The sequence below is a fragment of the Tachysurus fulvidraco genome, chromosome 15, assembly GCF_022655615.1.
Source record: "Tachysurus fulvidraco isolate hzauxx_2018 chromosome 15, HZAU_PFXX_2.0, whole genome shotgun sequence".
Lineage (NCBI taxonomy): Eukaryota > Metazoa > Chordata > Actinopteri > Siluriformes > Bagridae > Tachysurus > Tachysurus fulvidraco.
Genome location: NC_062532.1, coordinates 23,967,401 through 23,982,400, shown reverse-complemented (window position 1 = coordinate 23,982,400; position 15,000 = coordinate 23,967,401). Strand labels below are relative to the sequence as shown.

At 41.7% G+C, this 15,000-nt stretch overlaps 1 protein-coding gene across 5 annotated transcripts in view; it reads right to left on the bottom strand.

Moving 5' to 3' along the window:
- cpt1a2b (carnitine palmitoyltransferase 1A2b) overlaps positions 1–15,000 on the bottom strand; it is a 35,968-nt gene that overhangs the window by 2,440 nt on the left and 18,528 nt on the right. For 3 of the 5 annotated variants that reach the window (XM_047801115.1, XM_047801116.1, XM_047801119.1), the window contains 5 exons: positions 11,668–11,773; positions 8,240–8,356; positions 3,093–3,257; positions 2,058–2,186; positions 1,625–1,780 (listed from right to left, as the gene is read on the bottom strand). In XM_047801115.1, coding sequence (XP_047657071.1) covers positions 1,625–1,780; positions 2,058–2,186; positions 3,093–3,257; positions 8,240–8,356; positions 11,668–11,773 — 673 coding nt within the window. The remainder of the gene's footprint in view (positions 1–1,624; positions 1,781–2,057; positions 2,187–3,092; positions 3,258–8,239; positions 8,357–11,667; positions 11,774–15,000) is intronic. The other 2 variants (XM_047801118.1, XM_047801117.1) reach the window with 2 other exon arrangements.

Here is a 15,000-nt window from a genome sequence, read left to right as displayed (position 1 = left end):
CCTCCATTGTCGATGCAGCCGCACGGAGCTGTGGCCGTATGGTCTCCGGTGCCTGTCGTGGCGGCAATCCCCGAACCCGGTGGTGGACCCCGGAAGTAAGGGATGCCATCATGCTGAAGAAGGAGTCCTATCGAGCCTGGTTGGCTCGGGGGACTCCGGAGGCAGCTGATAGGTACCGGAGGGCCAAGCGAGCTTCAGCCCGGGTGGTTGCAGAGGCAAAAACTAGGGCCTGGGAGGAGTTCGGTGAGGCCATGGAGAAGGCCTATCGGTTGGCCTCGAAGAAATTCTGGCAAACCGTCCGGCGTCTCAGGAGGGGGAAGCAGTGCCCTGCCCACACTGTTTACAGTGGGAGTGGGAATCTGCTGACTTCGACTGGTGACATTCTCGGACGGTGGAAGGCGTACTTCGAGGATCTCCTCAACCCCACCAACATGTCTTCCAGTGAGGAAGCAGAGGCAGAGGGCTCGGTTGTGGACTCGTCGATCCCCCAAGCTGAGGTCACTGAGGTAATTGAGAAGCTCCTTGGTGGCAAGGCACCGGGGGTGGATGAGATCCGCCCTGAGTACCTCAAGTCTCTGGATCTTGTGGGGCTGTCATGGTTGACACGACTCTGCAACATCGCGTGGCGGTTGGGGACAGTGCCCCTGGACTGGCAGACTGGGGTGGTGGTCCCTCTGTTTAAGAAGGGGGACCAGAGGGTGTGTTCCAACTACAGGGGGATCACACTCCTCAGCCTCCCCGGAAAAGTCTATGCCAGGGTACTGGAAAGGAGAATTCGGCCGATAGTCGAACCTCGGATTCAGGAGGAACAATGCGGTTTTCGTCCTGGTCGTGGAACACTGGACCATCTCTATACCCTCACCACGTTGCTGGAGGGTTCATGGGAGTTTGCCCAACCAGTCCACATGTGTTTTGTGAATCTGGAGAAGGCTTTCGACTGTGTCCCTCGTGGTGACCTGTGGGGGTGCTCTGGGAGTATGGGGTCCGTGGATCTCTGCTAAGGGCTGTCCGGTCCCTATATGACCGGAGCAGGAGTTTGGTTCGCATTGCCGGCAGTAAGTCAGACTTGTTCCCAGTGCATGTTGGACTCCGACAGGGCTGCCCTTTGTTACCGGTCCTGTTCATTATTTATATGGACAGGATTTCTAGGCGCAGTATGGGGCCGGAGGGGGTCCGGTTTGGGGACCACAGGATTTCGTCTCTGCTTTTTGCAGATGATGTTGTCCTGTTGGCTTCTTCAAATCAGGACCTTCATCATGCACTGGGACGGTATGCAGCCGAGTGTGAAGCGCGGGGATGAGAATCAGCACCTCCAAGTCCGAGGCCATGGTTCACATGGTGTGTGTTCAGACGTACAGACGAATGATGAAGATATCAGTCAGGATTTAGGCCTCATCCTAGCACAGAGACACCCTTACTGGCGTCTGGCTTGCTCATTAGAGATTTAAGTAAAAAATTCCAGTTAAAATCTTTCTGTAAATCTAATTTGTGATAAAGTCCTTTATTATAACAGAAACACTAAACAGTGTGTGTGTGTGTGTGTGTGTGTAACCTTAAATGTGTTAAAATCCAAAATGTCAAAGTAAACACACAATGTAGAGATAATCAGAAGGCAAAAAGTCACCTCACTAAGAAACGGAGACTCCACTCCGAGGTATTTGGAGACCACATAGAGGCAGAAGAGATGTCTGTCAACACCAGAACCTGTCATGGCCAATTTATACAGGTTTTGGTGTTTCTCAGCAGCTTTACGCAGCAGAGAGATGCACTGCTCCCTCTCCTAAAAAACACCATCATTACACAAACCATTCCAACATTTCACCTTAAAATTACTCACTATCACTAAATCATGGAAAAATGGAACAAATAATCTAATTTAGCAGATTATGATGATATTAATGTGTGCATTGCAGCATGACAACCGGTCAGTGTGTGAGTACTGAAATGATAACAACAGTAACATGCAGTAATTACACACGTCTTATGTCATGATGGAATACACCAGTCATTGTGCCCTGCTCATGTAATGGTGTGTATTCACATGGAGTGTGTGTTACCTCTTTAGCCTCCAGAGCCAGTACAAATGCACAGCTTTCTTTAGAACAGGAGCGAACTGTCTCAGTGCGGCCTTCTCTAAATAAACGAGTCATTGAAGCTTCATACGTCAGGCAGAAACCTCCATGGTCCTGTACACACACACACACACACACACACACACACACACACACACACACACACACACACACTTGAGTAATAGTTATGGGGTTTAAACAGAATTGTTCAGAGTGAGTGATGGGGTAAAGGTCCTCACACTCTCATGAACAGATTTATGCCTAAATCATTATAAGAAATGTTTACACGTGACATTTGATGTCTGAAAGAAGCTGATGATCGTAACACTAGAGCATGTGAACACACAGCCAGCACCTGAGCTAGGACTGCTACACATTACAGCTCTTACATCTAAAGCATCCATTGTTGGGGACTTTAGCTGGAGTTTGGTTTTAAATGATAATGTTGTACATTCAGTAAAACAGCTGTGTGTGTGTGTGTGTGTGTGTGTGTGTGTGTGTGTGTGTGTGTGTGTGTGACAAATAAACTGTGATTACTGCGTGTCGTACCCTGTGTGTGTGTGACAAATAAACTGTGATTACTGCGTGTCGTACCGTGTGTGTGTGTGTGTGTGTGTGTGTGACAAATAAACTGTGATTACTGCGTGTCATACCCTGTGTGTGTGTGTGCGACAAATAAACTGTGATTACTGCGTGTCATACCCTGTGTGTGTGTGCGACAAATAAAGTGTGATTTGATTCTCTATCAGAGACACACACTAGTTCACTAGACATGAGAGCTTCACCCTGAGCGTTTTATTAGAAAAACTCACTTTATTTTAATGGCATAGAGAATTCACAAAAAATATTAAATATGAAATTTTATGAATCTTATGAAATAAATAATTTAATGTGGTGCAATAGTGTGTGAGGAACAATGTTCTTCTTGTGTATATATATACAGCAGAGACAGGTAGATGTGTGTGTGTGTGTGTGTGTGTGTGTGTGTGTGTGTGTGTGTGTGTGTGTGTGTGTTATTACCCTGTAATATGCAAGCTGCAAGGATATCTGGATGAAAGCATCTGGGCTGATTTTCAGCTTTTTTATGCTTCCTTTCCCAAACACACTGAAGGGAAACACATGACAGTCGACATCATCTGCTAACGCTCGAGCCACCACCAGGGACTCGTTAATCTGCTCCTGCACCTACAGTCATGGCAAAAGTATGTGCAGTGAAATTCCTTTTGTGTTTGCAAAGTTTGGTGCTAAAGCTGTTTAGGTTTCATTCTCATTGTTTATAGATTATTGTGCAGAAAAGCTTTATTGGACAAAAATACTAGTGTAGAGTGTGTGATGAGTATCGTAGTGTGTGTGATGAGTAATATAGTGTGTGTGATGGGTAGTGTAGTGTGTGTGATGGGTAGTGTAGTGTGTGTGATGAGTAGTATAGTGTGTGTGATGGGTAGTGTAGTGTGTGTGATGGGTAGTGTAGTGTGTGTGATGGGTAGTATAGTGTGTGTGATGGGTAGTGTAGTGTGTGTGATGAGTATCATAGTGTGTGTGATGAGTATCATAGTGTGTGTGATGAGTATCGTAGTGTGTGTGATGAGTATCGTAATGTGTGTGATGAGTATCGTAATGTGTGTGATGAGTATCGTAATGTGTGTGATGAGTAGTGTAGTGTGTGTGATGAGTATCGTAATGTGTGTGATGAGTAGTGTAGTGTGTGTGATGAGTAGTGTAGAGTGTGTGATGAGTATCGTAATGTGTGTGATGAGTAGTGTAGTGTGTGTGATGAGTAGTGTAGTGTGTGTGATGAGTAGTGTAGAGTGTGTGATGAGTAGTGTAGAGTGTGTGATGAGTAGTGTAGTGTGTGTGATGAGTATCGTAATGTGTGTGATGAGTATCGTAATGTGTGTGATGAGTAGTGTAGTGTGTGTGATGTGTAGTGTAGTGTGTGTGATGAGTAGTGTAGAGTGTGTGATGAGTAGTGTAGAGTGTGTGATGAGTATCGTAGTGTGTGATGAGAAGTGTAGAGTGTGTGATGAGTATCGTAATGTGTGTGATGAGTAGTGTAGTGTGTGTGATGAGTAATGTAGAGTGTGTGATGAGTAGTGTAGAGTGTGTGATGAGTATCGTAATGTGTGTGATGAGTAATGTAGTGTGTGTGATGGGTATCGTAGTGTGTGATGAGAAGTGTAGAGTGTGTGATGAGTATCGTAGTGTGTGTGATGAGTAGTGTAGTGTGTGTGATGAGTAGTGTAGAGTGTGTGATGAGTAATGTAGAGTGTGTGATGAGTAGAATGTGTGATGAGTAGTGTGATGAGTAATGTAGAGTGTGTGATGAGTAGTGTGATGAGTAATGTAGAGTGTGTGATGAGTAATGTAGAGTGTGTGATGAGTAATGTAGAGTGTGTGATGAGTAGTGTGATGAGTAGTGTAGAGTGTGTGGTGAGTAGTGTGATGAGTAATGTAGAGTGTGTGATGAGTAATGTAGAGTGTGTGGTGAGTAGTGTGATGAGTAGTGTAGAGTGTGTGATGAGTAGTGTGATGAGTAATGTAGAGTGTGTGATGAGTAATGTAGAGTGTGTGATGAGTAGTGTGATGAGTAATGTAGAGTGTGTGGTGAGTAGTGTGATGAGTAATGTAGAGTGTGTGATGAGTAGAGTGTGTGATGAGTAGTGTGTTGAGTAATGTAGAGTGTGTGATGAGTAGTGTAGAGTGTGTGATGAGTAGTGTGATGAGTAATGTAGAGTGTGTGGTGAGTAGTGTGATGAGTAATGTAGAGTGTGTGATGAGTAGTGTAGAGTGTGTGATGAGTAGTGTGTTGAGTAATGTAGAGTGTGTGATGAGTAGAGTGTGTGGTGAGTAATGTAGAGTGTGTGGTGAGTAGTGTGATGAGTAATGTAGAGTGTGTGATGAGTAATGTAGAGTGTGTGATGAGTAGTGTGATGAGTAATGTGGAGTGTGTGATGAGTAGAGTGTGTGATGAGTAGTGTGATGAGTAATGTAGAGTGTGTGATGAGTAGTGTGATGAGTAATGTAGAGTGTGTGGTGAGTAGTGTGATGAGTAATGTAGAGTGTGTGATGAGTAGAGTGTGTGGTGAGTAGTGTGTTGAGTAATGTAGAGTGTGTGATGAGTAGAGTGTGTGGTGAGTAGTGTGATGAGTAGTGTAGAGTGTGTGATGAGTAGAGTGTGTGGTGAGTAGTGTGTTGAGTAATGTAGAGTGTGTGGTGAGTAGTGTGATGAGTAATGTAGAGTGTGTGATGAGTAGAGTGTGTGGTGAGTAGTGTGTTGAGTAATGTAGAGTGTGTGATGAGTAGAGTGTGTGGTGAGTAGTGTGATGAGTAGTGTAGAGTGTGTGATGAGTAGAGTGTGTGGTGAGTAGTGTGTTGAGTAATGTAGAGTCTACTTTAATATCACTTTCTGTATTAAAATCGCTTGCCACAAGTTTAAATTATATTGTATTTTATTTTCTCTTTCTGGTTAATATTTTATGTTGCAGCTTTCGTTTATTATTATTTTTATTTGACTGTTGCAGTACATTTTATTTCTCTTCTTCGGGAGACACCTTTTTGTTTCCTGTCTTCAAACAGCTAGCAGAGGAAAAGCTCTTCATATCTAATATTCCAATCTCATTCAAGTCAAAGGTGCGTAATCAAGTATGGCAAACTTTCAGCTGGTCCAGTGTGTGAGCTGCAGGATGTTTATTCATTCTTCCTGTCATTCGTTTTACACTAAGTGTTTGGGTAGCTCTCTGATGGAGAAGATTTCACTTTAGAGGTGCTCATTCAGATACTAGAGAAATTTGGGGTTAGCAATAGTGGTGTAGTTTCTGTAGGGGAAAATATGGATGCCTTAGGTGGAGCTAGTAACCCTCTAACTCCGGCATTAGAGACCTCACAGCGGGGCGAATGGGTGACAACTTGGCAGCATAGACGCAAAGCCAAAGCTAATGCTAAGGCTTGCCCACGGGAGCACCACTCCTCTCCGATTCACATGTGTAACGGGTTTACCCTCCTCAGTGAAGCGCCCGCTGAGAAACCTGAAAGAGCTCTGGTTAAAGAAGACTCCATCTTATGGCAAGTGAAATTAGTATGCCCTGACCCCATCCCAATGCAGTGTGGCAAAGCAGCTTACAGCAGGTTATAGTTGCTGAAATGCTGGATGTCCGGGTGGAGCTCCAAAAACAATGTGTGCTTCATAGATCATTGTAGCACGTTTGAGGGCAAGGCTGTCCTGTTAGGACGGGACGGTGTCCATCCCACATGGGAAGGGGCTGCCCTCATTTCTTGCAGCATAGCACATAGTTTTATAACAGGTCTAGTTAATCAGTGACAATCCAGAGCCAGAGCCAGGGAGCAGACAAACAGGCTAATCTGACCGTCTGTTAGCTGCATTGTCTTAACCAAGGGTTCCCGATATTCAGACTGTGTCTGTTTCCTGAGCTAAACAAAAACTATAAACACTCAGAAAATTAATTTTATTTTTAATTAATCTTATTAGCATTAAATTACAATTAGATGGTAGTGAATACACAGCCAGCACCTTTGATCAACAGCTAGGATTGTTAAATATAAGACCTCTTGCATCTAATGCTCTTATGAAATAATTACTGATCAGAAGTTCAGTATTCTATCTTTAACAGAAACATGGATCAAACCAAACGAGTTTGTCGAACAAAGCTTGTCCACCCAGTTACAGTTATATACATCAGCCGCACCTAACTGGCAGGGGAGGAGGTGTCGCAGTTTTCATGATGAGAAGCTCGATGTCAAGTAAGAATCTAGACTTATGTAGAAAATATAGTCACAGTGACTCAAACAGAAGTTATCTCTGACCACTACAGCATTTCATTTAAATTGCACTTCGGACACAATATTTGCAATTTGCCACGTCACCGTGTTTAAATTTACATTTACATCCACTGGTGCAGAGAGAGTTACCAACAGTCTCCCAGGTGATTAGATCACCATCTGACCCACACAACTCGATCAGGTGACTAATTACATGTACAGCATGTGACAGACCCCTTATCCAGAGCGACGTACATAAATGTTTAAATCCCTAACACTGACTACATTAATACTGCTCACTAGGTTACAGACTTAAGATACCAGTTTAAAACATTCGTTCAAAGTTACAATGAAAAAGTGTCAAAGGTTGTGTGCTTTTTTTAATGCAAAAGATAAGTATTAGTATATAGAGTCAGTGTTTCTCTACACCATAGACATTGTATCTCCACTTAGAAGGAAAGTAATTAGAGAGAAAAACTCGCACCTCGTTACAAGGACAACACACAAACTTAAAAACAATCAGCTAGGAAATCAGGACGTAAATGGTGTCAAAGTGATCAGTGTTAGTATGGAAGGAAAGCCTTCACAGCTACAATAAATCTCTTCGTGCTGCTAGATCAGTGTATTTCTGCAGCCTTATTGAAGATGATAAAAATAATAATTTTTACTTAATACTATTTTTATTTATTTTACTTTTTTAATAGATTTACAAGAGAAAGACACCAGTCAGTGTTTCACATGCAGTGATTGAACACCTTTACAGAAAAGTCGAGTAATCATGCAATGGGACTTTTAAAACTCCAATTTCTCATCAGAGTTGTTTATATTGCTTTTAATTGCAAATCTGAAATATTTTGATAGTATTATTAGTAGAAGTAATTATAGTATTAATAATATAACAAATTCACGTTGATGTTACTTATTCAGCACTTTTAACAATGAACATTTTCACAAAACAGCTTTACAGAAATCTGGATGGAAATTTAAATTCATCCCTAAAGACTCAACAATAAAGCCATAAATTATTATAAATTGTTACTCCAGAGTTATATTACAGAGTCTGTTGGGATCTAATTAATACTAAATACTGCGTGCGTGTGTTTGTGTGTGTGTGTGTGTGTGTGTGTGTGTGCTTGTGCGTGCGTGCGTGTGTTTGTGCGTGCGTGTGTTTGTGTGTGCTTGTGCGTGCGTGTGTTTTTGCGCGTGCCTGTGTGTGTGTGTGTGTTTGCACTTTAGCACTTTATTTCTGGTTCTTTCCGGTGTAAAACCCCACAGTTCACTGAAATGTGAGACCACAGCAATAGAAAGCTGCGGTTGCCTGCACAAGTAAGAGTGAGTGTATGTGTGTGTTTGTGTGTGTAGTGTGTGTGCATGGTGTGTGTATGTCTAACCTCTGATGATATGTCCCAACTGAGGCGTTGAGGAGGAAGGAGACAGCGCTGAACTTCACCTCGACAGTTTCCATTCGCATCATAACCTAACTGAAAAGCATCTGTGGCCAAAGTGAACTAAGTGATCAAGAGAGACAGACAGAGACAGACAGAGAGACAGACAGAGAGACAGAAAGACAGACAGACAGAGACAGACAGAGAGACAGAGACAGACAGAAAGACATACAGAAAGACAGACAGACAGACAGACAGACAGACAGAGACAGAGACAGACAGAAAGACAGACAGACAGAGAAGACACACACATTAGACACACAGGGTTAGCAACACACACCTGTGGTTCTGTATCTATAATAATTTAAGGCATTTTTCTTCTCTTCAGGTCATGTGTCACTATCATGGCTCGTTTGTTAATCTGAGCCCAAGACAGTTTGTATACGACGACATTTAGGACATTACTGTAGAGGAAAATCTACTAGATTCTTCTGAGCTTCTGGACAGTTGCTTTGAGACAAAGTCCATTGTTTAACACATAACACATGCTATACAAATGAAACTGAATTAAACTACATAGATTCTACAGCTCCATTGTGTTAAGTGTCTTTACTTGGATTATGGATATAAAAATAACTACAGTTTATCTTGCATAAGAGAGGAACAGGATCTGGAACCAACCCTAGGAAACAGAATCAGACAGAAACCCCCTGGAGAGTTCAGGACACAATGCATGTCCACGCACACACACAGAAACAAACATACACACAGAATCAGAGCTGATTACATTTAGCCTCGATGCCCGATGATGCCTGGGATCGGCACAGGCTCCCCGTGACACGAGAAATTCGGACAAGAGGTAGAAAATGAATGAATGAATGAATGAATGAATGAATGAATGAATGAATGGTTACATTTAATGCAGTAATGACACTAATGAGTGTGTGGATTTTCAGGAAATGTCATTAAAAAGAGGCCTCTGTCTCACACACAGACACACAGACAAACACCCACACAACACACCCACACAACACACACACACACACACACACAGACATGCACAGATTAAGATGAAATGGTTTCATCTCTTTCCTGTAGGGTGATAGATCAGACCGCTGAGTTTCTGCCCACGTCGGAAAAACAAAGACAACCTCACATCTAAAACATGTTCAAGAAAAAACCATAAAATGTGGAATGAGCAGAGCATTCTGTCTCACCACCCCCCCACCCCCCACCCCATACACACTCACACATACAGTCCACAAAGGTCAAATATGACTTCAGGGCAAGTCTTGTTTTTCTCATAAACCCCCGTAGAGGACACAGATGGACCCAGCAGTCTGAACAGCAGCTTTTAATGCTCACGTGTGTCTGTGGGTTGTGTAATGTGGTGTTTGTGTAATGTGGTGTTTGTGTAATGTGGTGTTTGTGTAATGTAATGTTTGTGTGCTGTGTTATGTAATGTTTGTGTAATGTGGTGTTTGTGTTATGTAATGTTTGTGTAATGTGGTGTTTGTGTAATGTGGTGTTTGTGTAATGTGGTGTTTGTGTAATGTGGTGTTTGTGTTATGTAATGTTTGTGTGCTGTGTTATGTAATGTTTGTGTAATGTGGTGTTTGTGTGCTGGGTAATGTGGTGTTTGTGTGCTGGGTAATGTATTGTTTGTGTGCTGTGTAATGTGGTGTTTGTGTGCTGTGTAATGTAGTGTTTGTGTAATGTAGTGTTTGTGTGCTGTGTAATGTGGTGTTTGTGTAATGTAGTGTTTGTGTGGTGTGTAATGTAGTGTTTGTGTGGTGTGTAATGTGGTGTTTGTGTAATGTAGTGTTTGTGTGCTGTGTAATGTGGTGTTTGATTGGTGTGTAATGTAGTGTTTGTGTGTTGTGTAATGTGGTGTTTGATTGGTGTGTAATGTGGTGTTTGTGTGTTGTGTAATGTGGTGTTTGTGTGTTGTGTAATGTAGTGTTTGAGTTGTGTGTAATGTGGTGTTTGTGTGTTGTGTAATGTAGTGTTTGAGTTGTGTGTAATGTAGTGTTTGTGTGTTGTGTAATGTGGTGTTTGTGTGTTGTGTAATGTGGTGTTTGTGTGTTGTGTAATGTGGTGTTTGTGTGTTGTGTGTAATGTAGTGTTTGTGTGTTGTGTAATGTAGTGTTTGTTTGTTGTGTAATGTAGTGTTTGTGTGTTGTGTAATGTAGTGTTTGTGTGCTGTGTAATGTGGTGTTTGTGTAATGTAGTGTTTGTGTGTTGTGTAATGTGGTGTTTGAGTGGTGTGTAATGTAGTGTTTGTGTGTTGTGTAATGTGGTGTTTGTGTGTTGTGTAATGTGGTGTTTGTGTGTTGTGTAATGTGGTGTTTGTGTGTTGTGTAATGTAGTGTTTGAGTTGTGTGTAATGTAGTGTTTGTGTGTTGTGTAATGTAGTGTTTGTGTGTTGTGTAATGTGGTGTTTGATTGGTGTGTAATGTGGTGTTTGATTGGTGTGTAATGTGGTGTTTGTGTGTTGTGTAATGTAGTGTTTGAGTTGTGTGTAATGTAGTGTTTGTGTGTTGTGTAATGTGGTGTTTGTGTGTTGTGTAATGTGGTGTTTGTGTGTTGTGTGTAATGTAGTGTTTGTGTGTTGTGTAATGTGGTGTTTGATTGGTGTGTAATGTAGTGTTTGTGTGTTGTGTAATGTAGTGTTTGTGTGTTGTGTAATGTGGTGTTTGATTGGTGTGTAATGTGGTGTTTGATTGGTGTGTAATGTAGTGTTTGTGTGTTGTGTAATGTAGTGTTTGTGTGTTGTGTGATGTAGTGTTTGTGTGTTGTGTAATGTAGTGTTTGTGTGTTGTGTAATGTGGTGTTTGATCGGTGTGTAATGTAGTGTTTGTGTGTTGTGTAATGTAATGTTTGTGTGTTGTGTAATGTGGTGTTTGATCGGTGTGTAATGTAGTGTTTGTGTGCTGTGTAATGTGGTGTTTGTGTGCTGTGTAATGTGGTGTTTGTGTAATGTAGTGTTTGTGTGCTGTGTAATGTGGTGTTTGTGTAATGTAGTGTTTGTGTGCTGTGTAATGTGGTGTTTGATTGGTGTGTAATGTAGTGTTTGTGTGTTGTGTAATGTGGTGTTTGTGTGCTGTGTAATGTGGTGTTTGTGTGCTGTAGTGTTTGTGTGTTGTGTAATGTGGTGTTTGAGTGGTGTGTAATGTAGTGTTTGTGTGTTGTGTAATGTAGTGTTTGAGTGGTGTGTAATGTAGTGTTTGTGTGTTGTGTAATGTGGTGTTTGTGTGTTGTGTAATGTAGTGTTTGATCGGTGTGTAATGTAGTGTTTGTGTGCTGTGTAATTTGGTGTTTGATTGGTGTGTAATGTAGTGTTTGTGTGCTGTGTAATGTGGTGTTTGTGTGCTGTGTAATGTGGTGTTTGTGTGGTGTGTATAAGGTGTTCAGACTGCTCCCTGTTCTCTCACCTCCCATAAATGAGCCACAGTCGGGGCGTCGGCCCAGGAGTGTTCAGCATTCAGACCCGTCTTCCCATTTTTAAAAATCACCACAGAGAAGGATTTATCAAACCACCTGAGAGAGAAAATAATGAATAATGAGAATGAATATATTAATTTGAGGACATTCACATCCAGATCAGATGAACAGTGTAGGACTTATAGCACTGCCCCTTTATAATGAGCCAAAAGTGATTAAAAAAACTAATGATCATTAGTGTAATGACCGTGTGTAATGATCATTAGTGTAATGACCGTGTGTAATGATCATTAGTGTAATGATCATTAGTGTAATGACCGTGTGTAATGATCATTAGTGTAATGACTGTGTGTAATGATCATTAGTGTAATGACCGTGTGTAATGATCATGTGTGTAATGACCGTGTGTAATGACCGTGTGCAATGATCATTAGTGTAATGACCGTGTGTAATGATCATTAGTGTAATGATCATTAGTGTAATGACCGTGTGTAATGATCGTGTGTAATGATCGTGTGTAATGACCGTGTGTAATGATCATTAGTGTAATGATCGTGTGTAATGACCGTGTGTAATGACCATGTGCAATGACCGTGTGTAATGACCGTGTGTAATGATCATGTGTGTAATGACCGTGTGTAATGACCGTGTGCTGTGTTATGTAATGTTTGTGTAATGTGGTGTTTGTGTGCTGGGTAATGTATTGTTTGTGTGCTGTGTAATGTGGTGTTTGTGTGCTGTGTAATGTAGTGTTTGTGTGGTGTGTAATGTAGTGTTTGTGTGCTGTGTAATGTGGTGTTTGTGTAATGTAGTGTTTGTGTGCTGTGTAATGTGGTGTTTGTGTGGTGTGTAATGTAGTGTTTGTGTGCTGTGTAATGTGGTGTTTGATTGGTGTGTAATGTAGTGTTTGTGTGTTGTGTAATGTGGTGTTTGATTGGTGTGTGATGTAGTGTTTGTGTGCTGTGTAATGTAGTGTTTGTTGTGTTGTGTTATGTGGTGTTTGATTGGTGTGTAATGTGGTGTTTGTGTGTTGTGTAATGTGGTGTTTGTGTGTTGTGTAATGTGGTGTTTGTGTGTTGTGTAATGTGGTGTTTGTGTGTTGTGTAATGTGGTGTTTGAGTGGTGTGTAATGTAGTGTTTCTGTGTTATGTAATGTTGTGCAATGACCGTGTGTAATGATCATTAGTGTAATGACCGTGTGTAATGACCGTGTGCAATGATCATTAGTGTAATGATCATTAGTGTAATGACCGTGTGTAATGATCATTAGTGTAATGACCGTGTGTAATGACCGTGTGTAATGATCATTAGTGTAATGACCGTGTGTAATGACCGTGTGTAATGATCATTAGTGTAATGACCGTGTGTAATGATCATTAGTGTAATGACCGTGTGTAATGATCATTAGTGTAATGACCGTGTGTAATGACCGTGTGTAATGATCATTAGTGTAATGACCGTGTGTAATGACCGTGTGTAATGATCATTAGTGTAATGACCGTGTGTAATGACCATTAGTGTAATGACCGTGTGTAATGACCGTGTGTAATGACCGTGTGTGTAATGACCGTGTGTAATGATCATTAGTGTAATGACCGTGTGTAATGATCATTAGTGTAATGATCATTAGTGTAATGACTGTGTGTAATGACCGTGTGTAATGATCATTAGTGTAATGACCGTGTGTAATGACCGTGTGTAATGACAGTGTGTAATGATCATTAGTGTAATGACCGTGTGTAATGACCGTGTGTAATGACCGTGTGTAATGACCGTGTGTAATGACCGTGTGCTTTAACTCTCTACATTTGATTATATTGTCTTCTGGTAAAGTAGGTTCCTGTCTTTTGTATACTTTCTGCTTAACTCACTTTGTTCTACAGTAGTGTGATGTGAATCGTGTTATATTCTATAGCATTGTTGATTTTATAGTGTTGGTCTTTGTTGTTCTCTCAGCTGATTAATCAGGAGTAGTTTCAGTCTCCCTTAAGGTGTGAATTGGGGGCGGGGCTTACCTATTTAAATTGAAGGTTCTGTTTCTACCTCTGACCCCCTCGCTCTTACTCGCCGCAACCTTCACTCTGTCTCACCTTCATCTGTAGCTTCTGACACTCTTTCTTCCCTTCCTGATCCTGAATCTTTTTCCTCACTACCCTTAGACTCAGCCACAGATACTTTCCTCTCATCTCTTTCCTCAACTATGGACTCCCTCTGCCCTATGTTCACTAAACCCAAGAAAAGTTCTTGTTCTGCTCCTTGGCTTTCAGATGTGCTGCGCAACAATCGAAGAGAGCTAAGATCATCAGAGAGAAAGTGGAAGAAATCACAACTTGATGCAGATCTTGATTTTTACAGAACACTTCTTGTCAAGTTCTCCTCAGATGTGACTTCTGCCAAGACTTCCTTCTACAAGGAAAAGCTTGAAGCTTCCTCACATGACCCTCGGAAATTCCACAACATCATCTCTTCTCTGCTCAACCCCCCGGCTCCACCTTCTTCATCCTCCCTGACTGCAGAAGACTTTGCTTCTTTCTACCAGGAGAAGATTGAGGAAATCTGCCGGACCTTCACTTCAGCCCCGACTGCACTTACATCTCAGAGTATGGATTCCCCCTACACCTTCGTTGTCACATTTTTCAACTGTGGCAGCAGAAGAGATTTTACAACTCATCCAGTCCTGCAATCCTACCACCTGCCCATTGGATCCACTCCCTACCACTATGCTCCAGACCATCTCACAAGACCTCTTGCCCTTCATTTCCACTATCGTCAATAGATCCATAGCATCTGGTCAGGTACCAACTACTTTCAAGAGAGCAAGGGTTATTCCCATCCTAAAGAAACCTGCTCTGGATCCATCAGACATCAGTGACTACAGACCGGTATCACTTCTCTCATTTCTTTCAAAAATTCTTGAACACATTGTCTATAATCAACTGTCTGTCTATCTCTCACAGAACAACCTCCAAGACCCCAACAGTCTGGCTTTAAAGCAGCTCACTCTACAGAGACAGCCCTTTTGGATGTCTCTGAGAAACTACATGCTGCTACATCAGCCAAACTGTCATCCGTCATTATCCTCCTTGACCTTTCAGCAGCGTTTGATACTCATTTTTTTCAGCAGCGATCATTAGTGTAATGACCATTAGTGTAATGACCATTAGTGTAATGATCGTGTGTAATGATCATTAGTGTAATGATCATTAGTGTAATGATCATTAGTGTAATGATCATTAGTGTAATGATCATTAGTGTAATGACTGTGTGTAATGATCATTAGTGTAATGACCGTGTGTAATGATCATTAGTGTAATGATCGTGTG